This window comes from Spermophilus citellus, assembly GCF_964194105.1.
Source record: "Spermophilus citellus genome assembly, chromosome: 7".
In the NCBI taxonomy this organism is placed as follows: Eukaryota; Metazoa; Chordata; class Mammalia; order Rodentia; family Sciuridae; genus Spermophilus; species Spermophilus citellus.
The window spans coordinates 30,461,714-30,488,768 of NC_138188.1; the positions used below are offsets into that span (position 1 = coordinate 30,461,714).

Genomic DNA, 27,055 nt, shown 5'->3' on the forward strand with positions numbered 1-27,055 from the left:
AATCCAGTTCCACCATTTATTAACTAGGACACATGCATCTATCTCTCAGAATCTCATGGTGTGTGCTTGAAATTTTATATAAGAATCAAATTTTCTGTAGTCTGTAAAGCACCTAGCTCTTTGGCATACAGTGTGCAGTAAATATTAGTGCATTTCTTCCCACTCAATAGCAGCTCCTTTGAGTGTGCTATCCTTTACATTTGTTCGAATGCCAGCATACTTGTAATTGTTAGATCATCTTGAGAAGCATACTGTAGTATACTACTTTCGTATTTCAGAGTTTTCCATATTTTCTGAATGTTTCTTTAAACATTAAGGGTAAAAGCACAAATTGGCAGAGATTTAAAAATCACTGAAAGATAGAGGAAATAGCCTTGAAACAAGTATATTGCTACCTAAATGTTACAATGGTAAGAAGATAGTTTTTAGTTATTTGTATTTAAGAAAGCTATTGATTGGATAGCCTAAAAATGGTGATTTACATCAAGTATTTTATAACTTAAAAGTTATATTTGGTAATAGTTTTACATTAGTCAATATAAACTTTAATCCTCTGTCTCTAAGGTCAAACTTCTAAAAGATACGCTTGATGCCTGGAAGAAGGAAGTAGAAAAGAAGCCACCCATGATGTCAATAGATGATGCTTATGAAGTGCTTAATCTGCCTCAAGGACAGGGGATGTGAGTTGTTTTCAGTTATTACAATAATAAATGTCTGCCTTACCTTAAAATTCTAATATCAAAGGTGAAATTATATTTTAAACCAACCATTTTTTAATTTTTCTGTCTATTCTTTGACATACATAATTGGGATTAACTACAGACTTATGTTTGACTTTCACATATTACAGTTTATTAATATGTGAAATTGCATTCTTCTGTTCTTTCTGATTTTTTATTAATTCAAATAATCTAGGCAGAGTACCTCACACTGTTATCTGAGATATGGTACTACTCACTCATATATTTTTCTCCTTTCTCTTGCAATTTGTTTTATGCATGAAGAAGAGATTTGATAGCAGTAGGCCTAGAACACTAAATGATGGATTAGAAAAGAATGCAGATTTATTTTAGTAATTTGTAGTAGACTAGAAATGTTAGGGAAAAATGGTGTAAAGACATTTTCTTAAATACAAACTAAAGTTTTTGTTCATTCTCAGCAATGTTAATATAGCAGCTTAAAGAAGAGTAAATTGGCATTTTGGACATTTTGGCAAATTAGTAGGTTTATAGAAATGTATTTTAGTTCATCAAACCCCAAATATGGTCTTATAACTTAAAGTGAATGATAACCTTACACAGGGAACTTTTAGGTTATATCTTTCACTTGTAAAGATAACATATAAGAAATAATTCTATTTAAGTCTTACTGGGTTTAATTTGATGACTAATACATGATCACATAAAATTCCTGAATAGATTCTTAAAACATCACTGTATGACTGTATAAACATTTTTTCCTCATACTTTATAAAAACAATTTTCCTGCTTAACAGGCATGATGAAAGCAAGATTAGAAAAGCTTACTTCAGACTTGCACAGAAGTACCACCCTGATAAGAATCCAGAAGGGAGGGTATGTACTGCCTTTGGATTGTCTTTGGGTTTAGGGACTGACTTCCTTTTGCTCTGGTATTATTTAGGAGGAGATAAGTTATCTTTCATGCAAGAATCTGTCATATAACAAATGCTCAGGGCATGTTTAATAAGCTTCAGCCCAAATACCCAGGTTTTCTGTGTGAATAAGTTCTCCCTCAGTTAACCAAAGGAGTCTCCTTTTGACTCATACCCTATGTGAAAATTTATTCTTTCTCCTTACCCATCTCTGTTTGAGAATAAACTCTAATTGGCAATCACAAGAATAATTAAAAGTTGGGAGTATAGTGGACCTTAATTCATTTATCAGTAATATTGCTTTCCAGATTGCTTTGAGTGATTTATGTAATTTTTTTAATATTTATTTTTATTTGTAATTGGACACAGTACTTTTATTTTATTTATTTTTATGTGTTTCTGAGGATTGAACCCAGTTCCTCACACATGCTAGGCAAGTGCTGTACCACTGGGCCACTACCCCAGCTTCTGTAATTTTTTCTAATGACATTCAACTGCATAGCATTCTAACTGAAGAAGCAGAAAATTTGGTTCAGATTTTAAATCATCTCCTGCCAGTATTCCTTGATCTCACCGTGTCCAATGAGAATTCATAAAAGATGAAGTCACTTAAGAACACTATAACTAGGGACTAATAATTTATTGCCAGAAGCCTGGGATAATTTCTACAGATTTCAAGTCAGTGGTTTTCATTAAAAACACAGTATTCCTGAACAGGAAGATTTGATATTGATAAGGTGCCACTTTTATATGTGTAAAACATTTTTTATCCAAAGGCTACGTGGGGGTGTTTTACTTTGGGGGAATTGTGCAGCGATTCAGATTTATATGAGAGAAAAAGAACAGTCAGGACAGGAATAAAACTTAAAATCAATTGTTAAATTGCTATACTTATCAGATACTAAAACAACAATCAATATATAAATCAATGGGACATAATATTGATAGAGTATGGACTTATGAGTCAGAAGCCTGGGATAATTAACTCTGCCACCAATTGACTTTGTGTTTCCAAGTAAATTACTTAATATCAGTGAGTCTTAATATCCTCATTTGAAAAATGAAGATTATAATTTACACACCTTACGTGGCTATTTTGAGAATAAAATAGTGGCATTTAGCTCAGTGCTTGGCATAATGCTCTATAGACAGTAGCTTAGTTTTCTAAATTAACTAAAATTCTAAGAGTTCAATATGAGAAATATGTTTTAAGTTCTTATTTGAAGAATTTTTAGCAAGTTTTATTGAGATCATTGGATAGTTTTTTAGAGGAAAAATAAATTTCACGTTAATAGTATATCAGTTAGATTCCAGTTGGAATTAACTCCTTAATGTAACTAATAAAATAATAAAGAAAGTATTGGTAAATTATAAGCCATCTTTACCCTGTTGTGATTTGAGATCATCCAAGTTAAAATTTAATTACCTTTGGTTGTACATAGGATATGTTTGAAAAAGTAAATAAAGCATATGAATTTTTATGTACCAAATCAACAAAAATAGTGGATGGACCAGATCCAGAAAATATAATTTTAATTCTGAAAACACAGAGCATTCTCTTCAACCGACATAAAGAAGGTAAGGCATCTGTTATCACAGATTTTGATTTATCACCCAACTAATCCTATCATTAATTTTTTTCTATAGTATATTCTGATAGATTTTAGAATTATTACTGCAAAAGATAATTGGAATCACTTTTCTTTCTTGTACTGGGGATTGAATCCTTTGTCATTGAGCTGTACCCCAACCCTTTTTTAGAATTTTGAAAATTCTAAAAAGGGTCTTATTAAGTTGCCCAGGCAGCCTCAAACTTGTATCCTTCTGCCTCAGGCTCTAGAGGAGCTTTGATTACAGGTTGTGCAACACCACGCCTGGCTGTGGAATCACATTGATATGGGAAGAGTAGTTTTCTAAAGGAAGATCCAAAATGATGTTTTTTTTCATACCTTCCTCTTCTTACTGTGGGTTTTTTGTTTTGTTTTTTGTGGGTTTTTTGTTTTTTTATTCTTCCATTTCCAGCAAGTTTTCATTATTCCTTCCTGAGTGACATTTCCATTCCATGAAACTACATGGTTAGTTTTTATGTTTAGCCATGTAGCAGCAAACATATTAAATCTAAAATATTAAATGGAATTTAGAGTTGAAGGATCATTTAATGTTCTTCTTAAATTACATATAAAAATCTGACTTTCCTAACTCCAAAAGGTTCAGAAGGTTGAAAACACTAAAAGATATACAGGACCAACTTGAACAGTTTCTACTACTTTCTAAAAACCCAACTTCTGTTATCCCAACAAAGTATTAAATGTTTTCAATATACTCCTGGCTTTCTGGGCTGCTACCATTAGAGCTACTTAGATTTTTTTTTTTTTTTTTTTTTTTTTTTTTTTTTTAAAGAGAGAGTGAGAGGGGGGAGAGAGAGAGAGAGAGAGAGAGAGAATTTTTTAATATTTATTTTTTAGTTCTCGGCGGACACAACATCTTTTTCAATATACTCCTGGCTTTCTGGGCTGCTACCATTAGAGCTACTTAGATTTTTTTTTTTTTTTTTTTTTTTTTTTTAAAGAGAGAGTGAGAGGGGGGAGAGAGAGAGAGAGAGAGAGAATTTTTTAATATTTATTTTTTAGTTCTCGGCGGACACAACATCTTTGTTGGTATGTGGTGCTGAGGATCGAACCCGGGCCGCACGCATGCCAGGCGAGCGCGCTACCGCTTGAGCCACATCCCCAGCCCGAGCTACTTAGATATTAAGGACAAAGAGCAAATGCACTCCTTGCCCTCGGCTCATTACCATACAGCCATCAAAACCTTAATGTCAGACACCAAACAAGCCTCATCTATTCACTCTCAAACAGTACTAAGCACACATTAGAGCCAGGTACTTTCACTTAACTCATGAGACAATTTCCTAAAGTCCAGTCCTAAAAGCAGTCAATATAACTAGTTCCTTTTATTGTTCTAGTGAGCCAGCCTGACACTTTCTTCTTGGAGCTGTGTCTCCCTTCTCAGGTGGAAGCCTTCCTAATAATAATAAAGGCTCTGCCTGTATATTTGTATTTGCATGACTCCGTTTCATTTCAGATTGTGAAGTTAAAGTTGGCAGTGTCCAGCATCACTGCCACATGGCCTTGCAAACATGTTGAATAATCCTACACCCTGAAACCACACCTACTTCACAGATACCAGTGTTTTTCAAACTGTCGCAGGGGACAAGAAGATCTTGAGAGAGATGAAAGGAATGAGAGATGTAAAAAGATGTACAGGACCACTTGAATAGTTTCTATTGCTTTCTAAAAACCTGAACAACCTGAATTGGGTTTGATATAGCAGATGCACATTGGCTTGGGAACTGAAGTTGGCGTACAGAACAAAGTGGGAGACTCATTTGCTATAGGATGATGCTGGAAGAGAAGGAAGAGGGTGGTGGAGTGTTGAGTAATTGAAGACCAGATGGAGTAGTAATTTAAGTATTGGAGGGGACAGCCCGAGGATCTAGAAATCGATTATTAAGGAGAGCAATGATTAATTGTTTCACTCTTGGTATATGAATTGAACTCTATATAAAATATTTTAGTAATGTGGCACTCACCAGCATGCATAATCAGTTTAGAAATTCTTTAAAACCACTTGATTTATTTTTCCTTTTTTAAAATATATTTTTAGTTGTAGATAGACACAATATCTATTTATTTTTATGTGATGCTGAGGATCGAACCCAGTGCCTCACGCACGCGAGGCAAGCGCTCTACCACTGAGCCACAACCTCAGCCCCACTTGATTTAATGGCTGATAACTATATTAGCCACAAATTATTGTGACTCAGCACTAGTTTGCCTGTTGTCAAGGCTGTCTTCCATTCTTCCCATGGGGGAGCTTATACCCATTAAGTTCTGGGGTGGGGGTTCTAATTAATTCACAATTCTTTCTTACCAAATATATGGATGTATGTATCTATATATGTTATAATAGGAAAATAGGATCATTTCTAAAGGGCACCTTTTGCTTTTTTTAATTTTAAGCCATCTAAAAATGAGTTAATTTAAGGCAGATTATTACTCAGCTTCAAAAGGCAAAAGGCTTTATGTTGATTTCAAATGGAAGAACAGAAGTACTTATAAAATTATGGCAAATTTATTGGCATGGTCCTATCTAATAGATTAGCTTTTTGAAAAGCAATAATTGTGCACCTGTGTATGATAAGCAGATTTGAAGGCAAAAGTTATCAAAACATGGAATTAAGGTGGGTGTAGTGGTGAGTGCCTGTAATCCTAATGATTCTGGAACTGAGGCAGGAGAATCACAAGTTCCAGACCTGCTTCAGCAACTTAAAAAAGTAATAAATAAAAAGAGCTGGGGATGTAGCTCAGTTGCAAAGTGCCCTTGGGTTCAATCCCCACTACCAAAAAAAACCCCAAAAACAAAATAAAAAATGGAATTAGCTAAATAAGAATTTTGTTTTATATTATAGTAACAGATTATATTTAGTATTTTCAAATGTTTAAGATAATTGATTAAAAAAAAGAAAAGTACACTTGTTATTCAGAAAGCCGAATATAAAATACAAATAAAATATCAATCTTTTTTAAAAGAGGTGTTTATCATAAATGTTAATGCAGGTTTTTTGGTGTATTTGTTGTTGCTATCTGTGATTAGGTTTAAAAGATCACATGGGTAAAAGAAAGTAGGTATTGTACAAAGTATCACAACAACTATACTGATTTCACCCATTGACGTGGCCTCTGGTAGCAGCAGCTTCTGTTTCTGCCACATCTCTCTCCTCTTCTTCCCTCCTCACCAGATCCTAGAGTTGCCTGCTATAGCTTTACTCACTGCTGCCACACAGCTCTTGAGTGCCAAGAACACATCCTGTCTTGTTCTTGTTGCCCAGCAAGCCGTACTTCTTCCACTAATTTGAAAGGCATATTGACCAACCTGATACCTTAGCAGGGCAGAATTAAGGCATTCAGGCAGCAATATGGCAAGACAGTGGTGGGCCAAATCACTGTGGACATGATGTGTGGTGTCATGAGAGGCCAATGAAAGGACTTGTATATGAAACATCAGTTCTTGATCCCAATGAGAGCATTCTTTTAAGAACCCCTCTCTGAGGGCTTATTTTGGCTACTGATACCTATTTCTCTCTTGGGATCTGTCCAGTTATCTTGGTTTTCAAAGGAGTGGACAAAGAAGGCAGCTCTGCCTTCTCATGTGTTCACCATGCTGGACAACTTTCCTACCAATCTGTACCCCATGTCTCAACTCATTGCAGCCATTACAGCGCTCAATAGTGAAAGTAACTTTGCCTGGGCATATGCAGAGGGTATTAATCAAACCAAATACTGGGAGTTAATATATGAAGATTGTATGGATATCATCGAAAAACTACCTTGTATTACTGTAGAGACCTACCAGAATCTCTACCAGGAGGGCAGCAGTATTGGGGTCGTTGATTCTAAGTTGGACTGGTGCCACAATTTCACGAACAGGTTAGGCTATACTAATGCTCAATTCAGTAAGCTCATGTGCTTATACCTCACCATCCACAGTGACCAAGAAGGTGGCAATGTAAGTGCCCACACCAACCACTTGGTGGGCAGTGCCCTTTCAGATCTTTAACCATTCTTTGCACCAGCTGAATAGGCTAGCAGGGCCTCTAAAAGGACTAGTGAATCAGGAAGTACTTGTCTGGCTAACACAACTGCAGAAGGAAGTTGGTAGAGATGTATCAGACGAAAGAACTACAATTGGAGCACACTCAATTCAGGACGGGTTGTCCTAGACTGTGGCCATGTAGTACTAAGGAAGACAAATCCACAATATTCTAGTCAGTGAGAGTTTGCTCTGAAACACCTGCCTAATGACCCTATGTTCAAACTTGTTGCTCACTTGTACAAGATTGTGCCACTATCCTTTTGGAGCAGGGAAAGGCCAAGAATCCTTGGCCAAATATAGATGCCTACAGTGGGGTGCTGCTCCAGTACTATGGCGTGATGGAGATGAATTACTACATGGTCCTCATTGGGACGTCATGGGCACTGGGTGTGCTGACACAGTTCATCTGGAGCCAAGCCCTAGGCTTTCCTTTAGAAAGGCCCAAACCAAACAAATGGTTTGATGAAGTCAGGGTAAAACTGGAGACTGGGAGAAACTGACAACCAGAAGATGAGGAAGCTTTAAAGTATACTTTTGTCTCAGGGGTCCTTTAAGATTCAAGATTAAAGTTTATCTGAGACACTGAAAATACATTTGAAGTTAAAATATAAATTAAGACTTCAAAAGATTTTTTAAAAAACTATATGCGAAGTGAAACCAGATTTAGAGATGCTGCAATTGTACCTTCACAGCAGGGAATCTCTGCAGCAGGCAAAACCTGATTCTCCGTTGATACAGTCAATAGCAGGATCTGTGCTGTAGCTCTGTAGTGATGCAGCAGAGCCTAGCCAGTGACTTCTTTCTGGGTTCTCATCTCTCAAATTCAAAAAAAAATGAAACCCACAGAAAACAGAGAGTAAGAGTAAAGGTGTGGGATTTATTCAAGTGAGAAGAAAAGAAATAAGATGGAAGGTGGGGATAGCAGGTTGTCAACTAAGTATACTAGTCTAGGAATTAATATAGTTACCAGGCAGAGTCATTGATCACTATCTATGCTAAACAGATATTGGAAAAGCGCCAAGGCTATTGGTCTGTATCTGTATAAAAGAGGTATTGGAAAATCGAGTCTGTAGCCTTCGCTCAGATCCGGCCTGTGGCCTGCTTCCTGCTCCCTTTTCCTGTTGCTCCAGAACAAACAAGTTGGCTGGAATGTTTGGAATATTTCTACAGGTTAATTTCATTGAGTGGTCTTTGCATTTTAAAAAGGCTTTGGGGGGCCCATTGCCTGCCTGTGTTAATATCTATCCTATCTTGTTCAAAAGTATGATTAATTTTCCAAAAAAATATTATTTAATTTCTTGTATAGACTGAAGTTAGGAGGTATTTAAGATGTTGAATATTTTCTTTCTTTTTTTTTTTTTTTTTAGGCAACAAAATTGAACATGGTGTCAGCATCAACTTAAAACAATTGCATGATCAGTTTTCGTTGTGTTTTTTATTTTCCCAGTACTAACTTTTGGTTATTTCAGATTTACAGCCTTATAAATATGCAGGGTACCCCATGCTAATTAGGACTATAACAATGGAAACTTCAGATGACTTCCTTTTCTCGAAAGAATCACCATTATTGCCTGCAGCTGCAGAGCTAGCTTTTCACACCGTCAACTGTTCAGCCCTCAATGCTGAAGAGCTCAGAAGGGAGAATGGGATAGAGGTAATATGAATAGCCTTTGGGCTTATCTTTAAGCTAGTTAAGGAAAATTAAATGACGCATGACAAAGAGAATTCACCCAGTACAAATGCAGTTGATATGGTTTCTCCTTTAATTTATTCTCTATATTCTAGTACCAAAATTAAGAGTAAAAATGGAGCTTTAGTTCTTAATGTGAATTTGAGGATACTGTGGTTCAAAATTAGTAAAAGGAACTGTTGCTTACAAAATAGCTTATGGGAATTCTTAAAAGGGACAGAACTTTTGATAGTTTATTTAACATGTTAATTTAGTTACCAGATAGCTAACACTAAAAAGTTATCTTATTCCTGCTAGAAAATGCTTTTCAGATTTAAAGTCAAAATGAAGAGTTAATGGCTCATTTCTTTCTCTGCAGATATTACAGGAGGCATTCAGTCGTTGTGTAGCTGTCCTGAATCGCTCTAGTAAACCAAGTGACATGTCAGTACAGGTAAGGCTAAAACTCTGGCTTCAAGAAAGTTATACTAGTAATGCTTCAAACCTTAATATATATGAGAATAAATTAGAGGGCTCATTAAAACACAGTTTTCTGGCTTCTAGTCTTGTTCCAGGTTGAGACCTGAGAATCTGCTTTTCTAACAAGTTTCCAGGTGGTGTTGCTGCTGCTGCTAATCTGTGCCTCATACTTAAAGAAGCATTGTACTAAATCACTTGTAGTGTACTGGTCTAATTTTTTTCTTTCTTAGAGTATTTTGAACCCTATGTCTCCATTACCAGCTTAAAATATTTGTTGTTTTTTTCATTCTTGTTTTATGTATCTCCCCTGCCCTTTCCCTAATTTCCTTCTTCCTCTCTCCTCCATCCCTAGCATTTTATTTGGCTATTCAACAATAGTTGAATTCTTTGACAGAAAATTCATCAAGAATTCATTATGATTGTAGAACTGTTCTTTTTATGTGGCCCTTTGCTTATGCTAGCAAAATTTAAAATATAAAACAGTTGAGTACTGGTTTTTCCCTCCTTATTGAAGGGTATTATGTAAAAATTGTAATATTCTACCATGCAAATAAACTGAATAAAAATACCTTGATTTAGAGACAAGGACACTTTTCTTACAAAGGTTCAGAGAGTAAATAAATATTTGAAGATTTACTTTACTCAGTCTCTGTTAGATTTTTTTTGTTGTTTTTTTATTAACTCACTGAAAATTCAAAAACTATTCTTAGGTTATTGGTGTTACAGAAACAAGCCAGGGTTGATTTTGCCATGTTTTTCATTGTAGCCACAGTTTTCCAACTTCTGCATCTATGAGAAATCTGAATTAGAAAGACTCATGATACAATAGAAATGTTCTGTTTAATTGTGGAACATCATTATACACCATTAAGCATTATTCACAAATGTCTTCTGATTTGATTTCTACTGTCTTAAATAAGGGATGCACATGTGACTCTCCTTTTTTTGCTCTGTTTTGTTGTCTGTAGGTGTGTGGACACATAAGTAAGTGCTATAGTGTGGCTGCTCAATTTGAAGAATGCCGAGAGAAGATCACAGAAATGCCTAGCATCATCAAGGATCTCTGTCGAGTACTATATTTTGGCAAGGTAGAGTTCCTAATGATCTCTGGGTACAGTCAGTAATGAATTTTCTTTTCAAATAGCTTATCCCCGATTTTATAATTAGGTTGTTATCTCAGCATTATTTACAAGTAGTTTGCAACTCAAAACATTGTTCATAGAAATTATACTATATATGAAGGCTTTGACCCCGTGCTGTGACACAATTTTTATTTCTTTAATATTGAATTTGAACCCAAATCCATTTAGATTGATGCTAAATTAATGGAAAGCAAAAATTTCAACTTTCCAGAGCCTCCAAGTGATAAACTGTGTTTTAAGATACCTAAGTTTATTAATCCCAGCAGCTTGGGAGGCTGAGGCAGGAGGATCGCAAGTTCAAAGCCAGCCTCAGCAAAAGCAAGGCACCAAGCAACTCGATGAGACCCTGCTTCAAAATAAAATACGAAATAGGGCTGGGGATGTGGCTCAGTGGTCAAGTGCTCCAAGTTCAAACCCTGGTGCCAAGAAAAAAAAAAGGAGGTAGGGCTTTATTCCTAGCAGGCCCACAAAAACTAAGGCTCAAGTGACATATGTAAAGGAAGTGAGTTTCACCTAATTTCCAACAGAGAGAGGGAGAAAAGGCCGAACTGAATAAATCTAATAAAAATAAAGGACCATATAAAGCCTAAACTTAAGAGTTCATTTGCTGCTAAATGAGAAAGGCTGTAGACATCTGAGAGCATATGGTTCCTTCCCAATCCAAAACTGCTGAGGGAAGTTGGCTAAGAGGAGATACAGTTGGTGACAGAGTTGAAAGGGACTTCTTACATAACTGGGTAAGTTGTGCTTAATAGAACAGGATGGAGGTGGGTGATCATGGACTAAAGTATGTAGAAGTTAGAGCTTAATGAAACTACCGGCTCAACTCTTATCTACTTGGTGTCCTTAGAAATAGTATGAATACAAACTCTGATAAAATCAAGTTAAATGCTTGTATCTGCACAAAATGTTATCATTGTATGAAGATCACCAGTGGGGAGTTACTGTTGTTGCCTTAGCCCACTTTTTAAAAATTAAAAATACTAGAAATAGGGAAAAGTATATTCCCAAATCTGTAGACACTAGTCTCAAAGATGTTAACTCTACCTCATCATGAGGTCACTTTTTATTTTAGACTTAAAAGACTGTACATAGTATTTTTTTTTATTGTTGGCTTTATTTTTTATTTTTTTATTTTTTTATTGATCAAAACATTACAAAGCTCATGATATATCATCTTTCATACATTTGACTCAATTGGGTTATAAACTCCCATTTTTACCCCAAATACAAATTACAGAATCACATCGGTTACACACTCACATTTTTACATAATGGCATATTAGTGACTGTTGTATTCTGCTACCTTTCCTATCCCCTACTATCCCCCCTCCCCTCCCCTCCCCTCCCCTCCCATCATCCCTCTCTACCTCATCTGCTGTTGTTCAATTCTCTCCCTTGTTCCCCCCCCCCTTTCCCCTCACATCCTCTTCTATGTAATTTTGTGTAACATTGAGGGTCTCCTACCATTTCCATATGATTTCCCTTCTCTCTCCCTTTCTCTCCCCCCACTCGTCTGTGTTTAATGTTAATCTTTTCCTCATGCTCTTCCTCCCTGTTCTGTTCTTAGTTGCTCTCTTTATATCAAAGAAGACATTGGCATTTATTTTTTAAGGATTGGCTAGCTTCGCTTAACATAATCTGCTCTAATGCCATCCATTTCCCTGCAAATTCTATGATTTTGTCATTTTTTAGTGCTACGTAGTACTCCATTGTGTATAGATGACACATTTTTTTTTTTATTCATTCATCTCTTGAAGGGCATCTACGTTGGATCCACAGTCTAGCTATTGTGAATTGTGCTGCTATGATCATTGATGTGGCAGTATCCCTATAGTACGCTCTTTTAAGATCCTCAGGGAATAGTCCGAGGATGGCTATAGCTGGGTCAAATGGTGGATCCATTCCCAGCTTTCCCAGGTATCTCCATACTGCTTTCCAAATTGGCCTTACCAATTTGCAGTCCCACCAGCAGTGTACAAGTGTACCCTTTTCTCCACATCCTCGCCAGCACTTGTTGTTGTTTGACTTCATAATGGCTGCCAATCTTACTGGAGTGAGATGGTATCTTAGGGTGGTTTTGATTTGCATTTCTCTGACTGCTAGAGATGGTAAGCATTTTTTCATGTACTTGTTGATTGATTGTATGTCCTCCTCTGTGAAGTGTCTGTTCAGGTCCTTGGCCCATTTGTTGATTGGGTTATTTGTTTCTTATTGTTTAATTTTTTGAGTTCTTTGTATACTCTGGATATTAGGGCTCTGTCTGAAGTGTGAGGGGTAAAAATTTGTTCCCAGGATGTAGGCTCTCTATTTACCTCTCTTATTGTTTCTCTTGCTGAGAAAAAACTTTTTAGTTTAAGTAAGTCCCATTTATTTATTCTTGTTATTAACTCTTGGGCTATGGGTGTCCTATTAAGGAATTTGGAGCCTGACCCCACAGTATGTAGATCGGAGCCAACTTTTTCTTCTATCAGATGCAAGTGTCTCTGATTTGATATCTAGCTTCTTGATCCATTTTGAGTTAACTTTTGTGCATGGCGAGAGAGGGATTCAGTTTCATTTTGTTGCATATGGATTTCCAATTTTCCCAGCACCATTTGTTGAAGATGCTATCCTTCCTCCATTGCATGCTTTTAGCCCCTTTATCAAATATAAGAAAGTTGTAATTTTGTGGATTGGTTTCTGTGTCCTCTATTCTGTACCATTGGTCCACCCACCTGTTTTGGTACCAGTACCACGCTGTTTTTGTTACTATTGCTTTATAGTACAGTTTGAACTCTGGTATCGCTATACCTCCAGATTCACACTTCCTGCTTAGAATTGCTTTAGCTATTCTGGGTCTTTTGTTTTTCCATATGAATTTCATGATTGCTTTATCTATTTCTACAAGAAATGCCGTTGGGATTTTAATTGGCATCAAATTAAACCTGTAGAGAACTTTGGGTAATATCGCCATTTTGATGATGTTAGTTCTGCCTATCCATGAACAGGGTACATTTTTCCATCTTCTAAGATCATCTTCTATCTCTCTTTAGGGTTCTGTAGTTTTCATTGTATAAATCTTTCACCTCTTTTGTTAGGTTGATTCCCAAGTATTTTATTTTCTTTGAGGATATTGTGAATGGAGTGGTTTTCCTCATTTCCATTTCAGAAGTTTTGTTGCTGATATACAGGAATGCCTTTGATTTATGCGTATTGATTTTGTATCCTGCCACTTTGCTGAATTCATTTATTAACTCTAGCAGTTTCTTTGTAGACCCTTTTGGGTCTGTTAAATATATTATCATGTCATCCGTAAATAGCGATAATTTAAGTTCTTCTTTTCCTATTTTTATGCCTTTAATTTCTTTTGTCTAATTGCTCTGGCTAGTATTTCAAGAACTAAATTGAATAGAAGTGGTGATAGAGGGCATCCCCATCTTGTTCCAGATTTTAGAGGGAATGCCTTCAGTTTTTCTCCATTTAGGATGATTCTAGCCTGAGGTTTAGCATATATAGCTTTTACAATGTTGAGGTAAGTTCCTGTTATCCCTAGTTTTTCTAGTGTTTTGAACAAAGGGATGCTGTACTTTGTCGAATGCTTTTTCTGCATCTATCGAGATGATCATATGGTTCTTGTCTTTAAGTCTATTGATGTGGTGAATAGTATTTATTGATTTCTGTATATTGAACCAGCCTTGCGTCCCAGGGATGAATCCTACTTGATCATGGTGCACAATTTTTTTGATATGCTTTTGTATTCAATTCACCAGGATTTTATTGAGAATTTTTGCATCAAAGTTCATTAGAGATATTGGTCTGTAGTTTTCTTTCTTTGAAGTATCTTTGTCTGGTTTTGGGGTCAGGGTGATGTTGGCCTCATAGAATGAATTTGGAAGAGCTCCTTCTTTTTCTATTTCTTGAAATAGCTTGAAAAGTATTGGTATTAATTCTTCTTTGAAGGTTTTTTAAAACTCCACTGTATACCCATCCGGTCCAGGGCTTTTCTTGGTTGGTAGTCTTTTGATGGCTTCTTCTATTTCTTCCTTTGTTATTGGTCTGTTTAAATTGTGTGTGTCTTCCTGACTCAATCTGGGCAGATCGTATGACTTAAGAAATTTATTGATATCTTCACTATCTTCTATTTTATTGGAATACAGGGTTTCAAAATACTTTCTAATTATTCTGTATTTCTGTAGTGTCTGTTGTGATATTGCCTTTTTCATCCCGTATGTTAGAAATTTGAGTTCTCTCTCTCCTTCTCTTTGTTAGCATGGCTAAGGGCCTGTCTATCTTATTTATTTTTTTCAAAGAACCAACTTTTAGTTTTTTCAATGTTTTTTTTTTTGTTTCAATTTCATTGATTTCCACTCTGATTTTAATTATTTCTTGTCTTCTACTACATTTGCTGTTGTTTTGCTCTTCCTTTTCTAGGTTTTTGAGGTGTAGTGTGAGATCATTTATTTGTTGGTTTTTTCTTTTTTTGAGGAAAGAACTCCAAGAAATGAATTTCCTTCTTAAAACTGCTTTCATTATGTCCCATAGATTCTGGTATGTTGTGTCTATATTGTCATTTGTCTCTATGAATTTTTTTATCTCCTCCTTTATGTCTTCTGTAACCCATTGATCATTCAATAACATATTGTTCATTTTCCATGTGATGTAGGATTTTTCCTTCCTTCTTTTATCATTGATTTCCAGTTTCATTCCATTATGATCAGATACGGTGCATGGTATTATCTCCACGCCTTCATATTTACTAAGAGTTGCCCTATGGCATAATATATGGTCTATCTTTGAGTAGGATCCATGTGCTGCTGAGAAGAACATGTATCCACTTGATGATGGTTGATATATTCTATATATGTCGGTTAAGTCTAGGTTATTGATTGTGCTATTGAGTTCAATAGTTTCTTTATTCAGCTTTTGTCTAGAGGATCTGTCTAATGGCGAGAGCAGTGTGTTGAAGTCACCCATAATTATTTTGTTGTAGTCTATTTGACTCTTGAACTTGAGGAGAGTTTGTTTTATGAACGTTGCAGCTCCATTGTTTGGCGCATACAAATTGATAATTGTTATGTCTTGTTGGTGGATGGTTCCTTTTAACAGTATATAGTGTCCTTCTTCATCCCTTTTGATTAACTTAGGTTTGAAGTTGATTTTATTCAATATGAGTATGGCCACTCCTGCTTGCTTCCAAGGGCCATGTGAGTGATATGATTTTTCCCAACCTTTTACCTTCAGCCTGTGTATGTCTTTTCCTATCATATGAGTCTCCTGAAGGCAGCATATTGTTGGATTTGTTTTTTTGATCCAGGTTACTAGCCTATGTCTCTTGATTGGTGAGTTTAGGCCATTAACATTTAAGGTTAAAATTGAAATATGATTTGTACTTCCATTCATGTTTATTTATTTATTTATTTTAGTTTGGCTAGTTTTTACTTTTTGGTTATTTCCCTCCCCCTTTACTGAGATACCTCCTGCTGTTAGTTTTGGGCACTATTTTTCAATTCCTCCTCTTGTAGTATTTTGCTCAAAATGCTTTGCAGTGCTGGTTTTCTGGCTGCGAATTCTTTTAGCTTTTGTTTATCGTGAAAGATTTTAATTTCATTGTCAAATCTGAGGCTTAATTTTGCTGGATACAGTATTCTTGGTTGGAATCCATTATTTTTCAGCATTTGAAATACATTGTTCCAGGATCGTCTCGCTTTCAAAGTCTGTGATGAAAAATCAGTCGTTAACCTATTTAGTTTACCCCTGAATGTAATCTGCCTCCTTTCTCTCGTAGCTTTTAATATTCTCTCCTTGTTCTGTATGTTGGCTATCTTCATAATTATATGTCTTGGGAGTTGGTCTATTACGGTTTTGAATATTTGGGGTCCTGTAGGCTTCCAGGATTTGGCAATCCATTCCATCTTTCATCTCTGGGAAGTCTTCTCGAATTATTTCATTTAATAGGTTGTCTGTTCCTTTGGTTTGATTCTCTATGCCTTCTTCTATCCCGATGACTCAAATTTGGTTTTTTTATGACATCCCATATCTCTTGAATAGATTGCTCGTGGGATTTAAGCATCTTTTCTGTGTTGACTATATTCTTTTCAAGTTGATAAACTTTGTCTTCATTATCTGATGTTCTAACTTCTACTTGATCTAGTCTATTTGTAATATTCTCGTTTGAGTTTTTAATTTGGTTTATAGTTTCCTGCATTTCTAGGATTACTGTTTGATTTTTTTTTTAAGATCTCTATCTCCTGGTAAAGCTCGTTCTTTGCCATTTGAATTTGTTTGTTTGATTCATTTTCAAAATATACTTTTATTGCTTGGACTTGCTGTCTCATGTCTTCTCTAATATTCCTTTCCGTCTGAGTTAGGTATGCCTTGAGTTCTTTCCCTATCCCTGTTTCTGATGCTTCTAGGTCCTCCTGTAGATTCAAGTTGTCCTGCATTGTTTGTACTCCTTTTTTCCCTTGTTTTTTCATGATGTTCACGCTACTTTCCAGCTCTATTTGATTGTTGTGTTTCTGCTCTCTTCTATAAATTTGTTTTGGTTTTTTATATCTCTGTTGTCTCTCCTTTGTGTTGGTAGACTATGCTTGTTAAAGTGGATTCCACTGGGAAGGAATTCCGACAGCCGAGCTCCAGTGACGTCACCTCTCTTCTGTGGCGGGCCCCAGGCTCCTTACTGGGGTGTCAAATGGAGTGGTGGGACTGGACTGTCTCTGGTTGGTTTCAGCTCCCGGACGCCGGGGGCCAGGCGGTCTCCAGCCTCCCAGTCGCGCTCCAGCCGCCCAGTTGCGCTGGCAGCCGGTGGGCGATCGGTCACCGGCGGGTGGGCGGACTCCAGCCGCCCAGTTGCGCGTACAGCAGGCGGGCAGGCAGTCTCCAGCCACCCAGTCTCCTGGACAGCGGGTGGGCTGTCTCTGGCGGGCAGGTGATCTCTAGCCACCCAGTCGCCGGGGCAGTGGGCCGGCTGTCGCAGGCAGGTGGGCGGTCCCCAGCTGCCCCATAGTATTGTTTTAAATGGAAGTTGAAAATACAGGCAGAGGCAAATATTTTGGAAAATAAAATAGCTAGTTTGACATACATTCACAACCAATTTCTCTTGGGAGTTTTTGTTGTTATTTTTTTAACCTGTGACTTAATTTTGTATTCTTATTCTCAGAGTATTCCACGGGTGGCTGCTCTTGCTGTAGAATGTGTCAGTTCTTTTGCTGTGGATTTCTGGCTACAGACACACCTCTTTCAGGCTGGAATTTTGTGGTATCTGCTTGGTTATCTCTTTAATTATGACTATACACTAGAAGAGAGTGGTATTCAGAAAAGTGAAGAAACAAACCAGCAGGTAACTTTTATTGCTTTAGTATTGAATTTGAACCCATATCCATTTAGGTTGTGCTAAATTAATGGAAAGCAAAACTTCAGCTCTCCAGAGCCACCAGGTGATAAACTATGTGTTAAGATAACTAAGTTTATTGTTTTTTAAGCCCCCAAACTTTTTATCTTGACAGCTTATATTTGAAGGCAAGGGAATTTGCAGTAGCATATATTAGACACAATTTAATATTTTTCTTAATTACTCAGAGTAAACTTTGTGACTTGAAAATTGAGTTTATATAATAGAAATGCAGTGATGTATCAGGCTTTTGGGGCTAGCTTTCCCACAGACACTTGAATACTTGTCTGATTTTTATAGATATTCTTGTGTGTGTCCTAAGTGTTGTCATTTATTGCTCATATTGTCAGCATGTGCCTGCTCCCACTATACTTCCAAATGTGATTCTGTAAATATTCCATAGATACAAATGCGTACATAGATTCTGAAGGTCTTTCCTGTAAATTAAAAAATAAAAATAAAAAACTCTAATGCAAAAGCTTTATCATGTCAGCGTTTGCATTCTTGTGCCTTTTTATTGTTGGCTTTCTCCTCCTTAAAAAGGTCCCCTATGGCGCCTGGGGACATAACTCAGTTGGTAGAGTGCTTACCTTGCATGTACAAGGCCCTGGGTTCAATCCCCAGTGCCACAAAAAAAAAAAAAAAAAATTCCCTATGATTTTGATTCCATGAAGTTTCTATGTTACCTATGTAAGAAAACAGATCTTCTTTAATGTTTCAATTTTTTTATAACAGGAAGTAGCCAACAGCCTTGCCAAACTGAGTGTCCATGCTCTAAGTCGTCTTGGAGGGTATTTGCCTGAAGAACAAGCAACCCCAGAAAATCCAACTGTAAGGAAGAGTTTAGCTGGCATGCTGACACCCTACGTTGCTAGAAAGCTTGCTGTCATTAGTGCTACTGAGGTATGTGCTTCAGAAGTAGCCTGAGTTTTTATGAATAGTTTGATCATTTAAATAGCAAAGGAGCATAGTGATATTGCTTATTCTAATGAACCCTGAATGTGGAAATTTTCGCATGCTTATTCTCTCAACCAAGAAAGTTAATTTGTTTTGGATTGATGATAATGATAATAGCTCTTCAGTTCAAGTCTCTACAAATATAAATTAACTTTATGTTTCCCAGCTGTGGATCCCACCATAATTCTTGAGTCACAAAGAGACAGAACAAGAGAGTTAATTTGGAATGATGTTTCACAGTGGGCAGAGTACTGGAAATCAAGGGATGAAATGTGTTTTTAGCTGTTTCTTTTAAGCCATAGCCTATTCCCACTTAAGGTTGAAATCCAGACAGTAAATAGATAAGTCATACCTATATACATGTGAGTGCACAAGGATGAGATGACTTTATATTAGATGGAGGTTATATCCTCTCTGCTTAGTCATAACACAAAGCTCTGTAAATGTAAAATGTAGAAGATTTTCATTTGGACATGTAAGGATGTGTCAAATGTCTGTCTCTATTTACACTAAACATTGAGGAGAGCTAAACAAAGTGAAAGCACCTTGGATGGCTAAGTAGTCACCATCTATGTCTGCTGAACTCCTTAATGTAGCTTTGAATCAGGGTATAGCCAAGAAAACCTGGACCAACTTTGTCACTCATAAATATTTCCCTTCATAAGGGTACACTTCAACCCAGGCATGGTGGTATACACCTCAGGAGACTAAGGCAGGAGGATCACAAGTTCAAAGACAGACTCAGCAACTTAGGCTAAGTATAAAATAATGGTGTGCTTCCTAAAGACTTAGATTTTGTTTTCAAATATATTAAGGTAGTATAGTTTGATTCTTTTTTAATATTTACTGTGTGTTTATTAAATACTAAATACAAAATATTGAATTTTCACCATAGCAGAACAAATGTTAAAGATGTTGAAATCAGACTCAAACTTGAATCCCAGTTCATCACTTACTGGTTGTGAGACCTGTGATAAGTAATTTGGTCTTTCACAATCTTGTTTTTTTCTCAGCTGCAATACTTGTTAGAGTAACTGGGATACTTCTTGAAATCCATTGTGTTTAATGTATCTTGATTGTTTAAGTAGCAAAGGAGCACAGTAATATTGCTTATTCAATGAACCCTGAATTTGAAAATTTTAGACATTAAAAACAAGTCATAACTTCAGTCATTTTATTTTAATGGTAATGTTACAAAGTGGTCATGTTACAAAAAATGATCATGTTCTATCTCCTAGATTCTGAAGATGCTTAACAGCAACACAGAAAACCCCTATTTGATATGGAACAACTCTACAAGAGCAGAACTACTAGAATTTCTTGAATCACAACAAGAAAACATGATTAAAAAAGTATGCTATTGTTTTATAAATTTCTTGGGTAATTTATTCTTGGAATCTTGGAATTTCTTGGAATCCCAGAAAGTGTGTAACGGTATTGATGAACCAGAAATGCACAGTTTATCAGTTGGATGTTAATCAAGGCAATGGTTTTTTTGTCACCTATAGCTCATTTAAGAACAGCATCTGTTGTTTAAAATAATACTTTGTTGATATTACTACTTGCATACAACTATTTCTATTTAATTAGTTTTTGTACCCAAAGGCCTTACTTTAATTGTTCACATGATCCTCTTTTCTCCAGTAAATGCAAGTTGCTTTACAGTGTCAAATGAAAATTTCTCCTACCATCCTACCTTCCAGTGAAGAAGCTAGTTAACCATGAGGTTGGGGGGCAGGCAGTGGCATGGAAAATAAGGAGGTACCCTAGATGATTGGATATTGATGGTTTGAAGACCATTATATTTGTAGTTACTGAGATTTTCTTAGAGCAATCATTACTCTTACATCCTAAATAACTCGGAATTTGTTGATCTTTTTTTTTTTTTTAACTCATTCCGTGATAGTTACATAGGATTTTTTATAAAGTTTTTGAGAATTACAGAGCTAGTGAGAGCAAGTCTCACATTTCTACATCATCTCGCCTTTTTTTCAGAATGCACTTCATAATAAATTGTCTTTGTTAGCACTTTATAATCTATTCTATACTTTTACATGTTATTTTAGTATGACCTAACTTCCTTGTGATTTCAACCTACATCTTCATGGGAACTCCCCCCCCCCATTCCTCTTTTCTTTTTTTCTTTTCCTTAAATGGAACCTATTCTTGATTTTGTAAGCTCTATTATATCACTGTCTCTTAGTATTCAGAAACTGTTTTCCAACACTTTCATTTAATGTGTTCCTTCCTTACACCCAATCCAGAAGTACTCATTTCTCAGCTTTATTCCTATATAGCTTGATAGGCCAAATGTCTGCTGAATAGAGAGAGAAGAGCAAAATGTTGTGTATGCTTTGTAAACTCTAGCTGTAAGACACTTTGTTGGTCATCTCTGTGATCTTTTGAAATTTTTAAATGATTTCATTTAATCTTTCAACTAAAAATTATAATTCTGTTCCAATTCCAGAATCATAGTGTTCGGTGTAAACATTAATGTTGCATTGAGTGCTGTGATATGTATCAGCATTCTTCCTCTAGAAAATGAGTGGACTTATTGAATTGTTTTTCTGTTATGAAACTGAATAGGGATATTTAGAAATTAGATTAATGATTTACATTCTTTTTTTTAAAAGGGTGATTGTGATAAAACTTATGGATCAGAATTTGTCTACAGTGATCATGCCAAAGAACTTATTGTGGGGGAGATTTTTGTTAGAGTGTATAATGAAGTCCCTACTTTTCAACTAGAGGTAAGCTTTCTACCTGGAATTTTGTCCATTGCCTTTGATATTGTGTGACTGAAAACGACTAGCTTATTCACGCTGTATGCATTGAAATAAAACCTTCTCTTTTCGAAATTAATTATAAATTAACCTAACTAAGTATTTGATGAGTGATCCTGGACTACTTATAAGCCTCTTTATCTGATTGTTGAAGACTTGATTTCTTATGCATAATACTCCCCACTGTGCCCAGCATGTCTGCCTCCAGCTCCCAAAGTACAATGCCAGTTCCACACTCACTCCATCATATGGAATGTTAGACCACAAGACAAGAGGCGCTCTCTGGCCAGTTATTAAAAGAAAATATAGGTTAATAGCAGAAAGATCTTTTAGATGACTCATCTCATCGGGTTATCTCTTGTAATGATCTATAATTACTTCCAGAAGCAAGGGAGGATCTTTTTCTTTTTAGTGCTTGGGAATCATGTTAGAATTTTTGTTTTTGTCTTATTTGTAGGACATAGCAAGGTGGATTTTGAGATTGATTTGTAAGGAGGAAAGCAGTGAGTGACACTTTATTTTAGAATTTGCTTTTGAGGGAAAAAAAGAGGAGTTTCCTAAACCATAATGTATATTATTTATCACAGAAATATCTCATTGTATGTGTGTATAATTAGTATTAAGCAGAATGAGTTAAGTGATTTGTGAAGTGCCTCAACTATGCTTTGAATTTATATTCTGAATATAGAATTTTTAAAAATATAAATGTTACATATCAATCAGTTATTTTGATAAAGCAAAGAAGTACTCTAAACTTAGAATTATTGTACTGAGGTACTTCTGGGAACTTACCAGACCTCTGAAAGTTAAGAAACACTCTACTGCAGTTTGGTTTGTTTCCTTCCCACCCAAATCCCCCCAACACACACACACACACAAAACACACAAGTGTATAAGTATATTCATGTGTATTTATAATATAATCTTGCTTACTTTCATGTGTTGAATTTTTTTCTTTTGCTATGAAATCTTTGTCATAGTTATTTCTGAAGACATATATGTTTTAAATGTTCCTCTGCTTGACAGGTTCCAAAAGCATTTGCTGCAAGTCTCCTGGATTACATAGGCTCTCAGGCCCAGTATCTGCACACGTTCATGGCCATCACACATGCTGCAAAAGTGGAATCAGAGCAACATGGAGACCGCCTGCCAAGAGTGGAAATGGCTTTGGAGGCTCTGAGAAATGTCATAAAATATAATCCAGGTGTGTAATTGTACCCTTAATTAATGAGAACTTTCGAATCAAAGGGTTCTAAAAATTTCCAATTCTCAATTTTATAAAAAAAAAAAAAAACTCAGGGAAAATTATACTTGATTATAATGTTATACTTTGTATAATTTTAAGGGAAATTGACCTAATAATATTTGCTACCTACAGATAGTAAGCTAAGGAGAGAGATGAGGCACCATGCTTAGAAGAACTCCTCTCTCTAAAGAGAAAATGAGTCTGAGTTGAAAAGGCAGAATAATTTGATAGTATGAAATTTCACATTGATGACACAAATTGGCATAGCAAGTGTAAATGCTTAGATTTATTCAGTAATCTAAATTTTGCCTCTTTTCTAGTACTAACATAGTGCTGTGTTCCTGTGAACACTCATATTTTTGAAAACTTGCCTGAAGTTTTTAGTGTCTAAAAATTCAAATAATAAAAAGGTGAGAGTTTCCACTCTTAAACATCAATCTATAAGAGGATTCTTCCAAAAGTATTAGCACTCCAGCCTGACTCCAGAAAGACAGATGAGTGAAAATCTAAAAGCTTTTTCCAATTCTAATTTTGATAACTTTAATGTGATAATATAGAACGTAAAATCTAAAACAATACAATACTTGAACACTCCAGATCTTTTTTTTTTTTTTTTTTTTTTTTTGGTACCAGGATTTGAACCCAGAGTCATTTAAGCACTGAATCACATCCTCAGCCCTTTGTTTATGTTCTTTATTTTTTGAGACAAGGTCTGACTAAATCCTTAGGGCCTCTTATAATGTCCTTCTTGCCATTAGCCTGGGGCCTAGAGGCAGGGATGGGATTTAAAATGTGAAAACAAAGAAAAATTAAGAAACTATAATATTTTATTTTTTGCCTTTTAGTGCTGCTTAGAGATACTTCATTCGATTCATGTCATAATGGTTAAAAAAAGATCATCCAAGACTTACGATTAACAGTAAACAACTGTGTGTTATCAGTTTTCTAAAGGTCTGTAATTTAGAATATCTTGGAAATAAAAACCATTTTGTTTACTCCCTAGGCTCTGAAAGTGAGTGCATTGGTCACTTTAAGTTAATATTTTCTCTTCTCCGGGTCCATGGAGCTGGTCAAGTACAACAATTAGCTTTAGAGGTAAGAGTATTCTATACTAAAAGCGTGTTCCTTTTCCTATCACTTAACTAAATACAGTTTGAGCATCAATTAATTATCTGAAGTTGGATAAAAATATGCATTTTTAAAATATTACCTATTCATGTTTTTCAAGGTGTTTCCTTTCTAGGTCACTATCTGTCATACATCAGGGCTTTGGGTACACTGTGAAATGTCCTAGTCAGAAGATTAAGGAATAGGCTTTACTGGAGAAGCTTAGAAGCCATAGATCAGCAAGAGGGGGAGGCAAGGTTTCCCTGACTTCTCTGTCTCTACAGAGAGATATAATGAAGCCAGGACACTGCTTGGCTGTGCACTGTGGGTTTTCATTCCAGAGAACTCACCTGTACTCTCCCTTCAAATCTAGTAGCAAGGTAACCTTTTTGATGAGAATTACAAATAGACACCTGGGTATACTGCTGTTAATAGGTGTTATCTAGGAAAGCCAGCTGCCAAAATTTGTGGGTCTTAAGGGTTCAAGAGAAGTTGGAGGTCCCTTCTTCAGGAGATTGAAACCACTGGTCCTATGGGGATGCTACTTGCGTGCTACTTTTCCTCTGACAGAAGCAGAAAGTCCCTGGTTACAGGTGTTCTTTGTCCAGGCACCCTAGGGTAAGCTCCCAGGATCATTTTTCAGATGATCCTGTTCATTGTAATGCACATAATTTATTACAAAGAACACCAAATTCAACCCTATAGTATCAGGTAAAGAAGTGGTTTATGAATGAATCAATTAGATTATCTTTCAGCTTAAAACAGATTCTTAATAGACTACTAATATTGATATAATAGTAACATTATTAATCTAGACTGCTTTGCTTTGATTCTGAACATGGTCCAAGTGGCATTGATCTTTAGACGTGTATTGTAAAAGTCAGAATTGAAAAATTATTCTTTGTTTTAAGTCAGCTTTTGTTTCACTCTGACCAAAATACCAGACAAGAACAACTTAAGAGGAAGGAAAGTTTATTTAGGACTCATCATTTCAGAGGTCTCAGTCTATAGAGAGCCAACTCCAGTGCTCTGGGCCCAGGATGAGGCCCCACATAATGGCAGAAGGGCCCAGAGGAGGAAAGCACCTCACTTCATGGTGGTCAAGAAGCAAAGAGCGAGCTCTATTCACCAGTAACAAAATAAAAACCCCAAAGTCATGCTCCAAGTGATCATCATCTTCCAGCCACAGCCTGTAGTTACTGCTCAGTTAATCCACATCAGTGGGTCAATCCCCTTATCAGATTATACCTCATAATCTAATCATTTCACCTCTTAAAAGTCTTACATTGTCTTACATATAAGCTTTTGGGAGGCACCTCATACCTAAACTATAACCTCCTCTTTTAAAGAAAAACATACCTATTTTATTATATAGAAAGAGATCTAATCTGTTGTGTGGAGTGCTAAAGACATTAACTTTCTTCCTCTATGAGCAAAAGAAACTCCCAGAAGTGAAGATTATTATCTTTTAACTGCGTACCCCAAATCTGTGATTGGAAAACACTACACTGTATGCCATAGTCATATTTTTTCTTTGTTTTCATGTTTTAAATCCCATCCCTGCCTCTAGGCCCCAGGCTAAAGGAGCATGTTCTGTATAGGATTACAGTTTTTCATGAACCTTAAGGTTATCAAAAGATAAGATAACCTTATCAGAAGATAAGTCTCAAAGTAATAAGATCAATCTTTTAAAATTAAAAATTTCTCTAAAAATTAAATATTTTGTGTTCCAAACATTTTGTTGCTTCTATTAAGTCTATATTACTGAATTTCATTAGGTTTGAAATTATCTCCAAACCTTTTTATGTCCTGTTGATTAATTTTCAGGTTGTGAATATAGTGACATCTAACCAAGATTGTGTCAACAATATTGCAGAATCAGTGGTTTTATCCAATTTACTGGCTCTTCTACATTCATTGCCATCAAGTAGGTATATTCACAAATGGCATTTTGGAAACCATAGAAGGACCAACCAAGGGAGGGGAACAGTTATAAAACTGTTGCAAAACCTCGGGCAAATATCATCCATCTTTAGTTTTGGAATATTTACAGTGGGATTGTTTATACTAGATTTGTCTTCCTAATTGTATTTTACATAAATTAACAAAATTATCTCAACTTTCCATATTGAAGGTTGAAAGTTGGAGGTGAGAGAGGAAAAGCAAAGGAAAATAACCTGGGATTGATTGTCAGGTTTTTTTCATGAGTACATGAATAATTGAGAATTAACTAGTATTCTGTGGTTTTTTTAAAAAGACAGTTTTGGGTGCTAGAAAACATTCTTAAGATAAAGTTTACCTTGTATTAAACTTAGCATTGTCTTCCCTACTTTGTATCTATTGACAAGAGATTATTTCCACAAAGAATAAAAATTTACCAACCTAATTTCTTGAATACAGCCGGTGTTGATGCAGGTTGCTCAGAAACTCTATAGTTAACAAGTATAATAGTTTTGTAGTTGTGCCAGAGCCAGCATTGAGATTGCTTTTCAAAAGCAAGATGTTTAGTGTATCAGGCAATTGCAGTTTAAATCCACCCTCACCACAAACATTGCACAGGTGACTTTGCTAAACCCTTGGATGTCATGTTAATCTTAATTTTATGTCTATTCACCTTGAGAGTAGGACCCTATATCTTTGATCATCCCATTGCTTGGCATGTATTCAGTGTTTCTTTATGTTCAGCGAATTGAGTGGAGTTGAAATTTCATTGAGTAATTTTTTTTTTTTTTTAATAAATGACTTGCTTGAATTATCTGTTCAAAATGACAACCTGGAGAAATAATTTGCAGATTCTTTTTATTATACCTTAGTTGGTTTTTTTCTTTTTCTGTTTTTATTGGTTTTCAATAATTTTGTAAGGCTTTAAACAATACAAAACTAAACTGGTTGGTAAAGAATGTAAAACAGAAACCATAGTTTTAAAGTATAACTTTTACCTGATTCATTGTTAACATTTTAATCTTACAAGTAGCTGACATCTAGATATTTTCGTCAACTTTGCCATCACTTACACATAATCTAGACTAAAT

General features: G+C 35.8%; 1 protein-coding gene and 1 pseudogene across 3 annotated transcripts in view; both read left to right on the forward strand.

The window, feature by feature from the left end:
* DNAJC13 (DnaJ heat shock protein family (Hsp40) member C13) overlaps positions 1–27,055 on the forward strand; it is a 124,063-nt gene that overhangs the window by 76,757 nt on the left and 20,251 nt on the right. For both annotated transcript variants that reach the window (XM_081300893.1, XM_081300894.1), the window contains 13 exons: positions 565–680; positions 1,496–1,574; positions 3,055–3,190; positions 8,737–8,921; positions 9,316–9,390; positions 10,385–10,504; positions 17,700–17,879; positions 18,666–18,833; positions 20,126–20,239; positions 21,521–21,637; positions 22,697–22,874; positions 23,920–24,011; positions 25,851–25,950. In XM_081300893.1, coding sequence (XP_081157019.1) covers positions 565–680; positions 1,496–1,574; positions 3,055–3,190; positions 8,737–8,921; positions 9,316–9,390; positions 10,385–10,504; positions 17,700–17,879; positions 18,666–18,833; positions 20,126–20,239; positions 21,521–21,637; positions 22,697–22,874; positions 23,920–24,011; positions 25,851–25,950 — 1,660 coding nt within the window. The remainder of the gene's footprint in view (positions 1–564; positions 681–1,495; positions 1,575–3,054; positions 3,191–8,736; positions 8,922–9,315; positions 9,391–10,384; positions 10,505–17,699; positions 17,880–18,665; positions 18,834–20,125; positions 20,240–21,520; positions 21,638–22,696; positions 22,875–23,919; positions 24,012–25,850; positions 25,951–27,055) is intronic.
* LOC308652698 (citrate synthase, mitochondrial-like) lies at positions 4,946–8,698 on the forward strand (annotated as a pseudogene). The gene is made up of 2 exons: positions 4,946–4,987; positions 6,294–8,698. The product of its transcript is annotated as a citrate synthase, mitochondrial-like (transcript).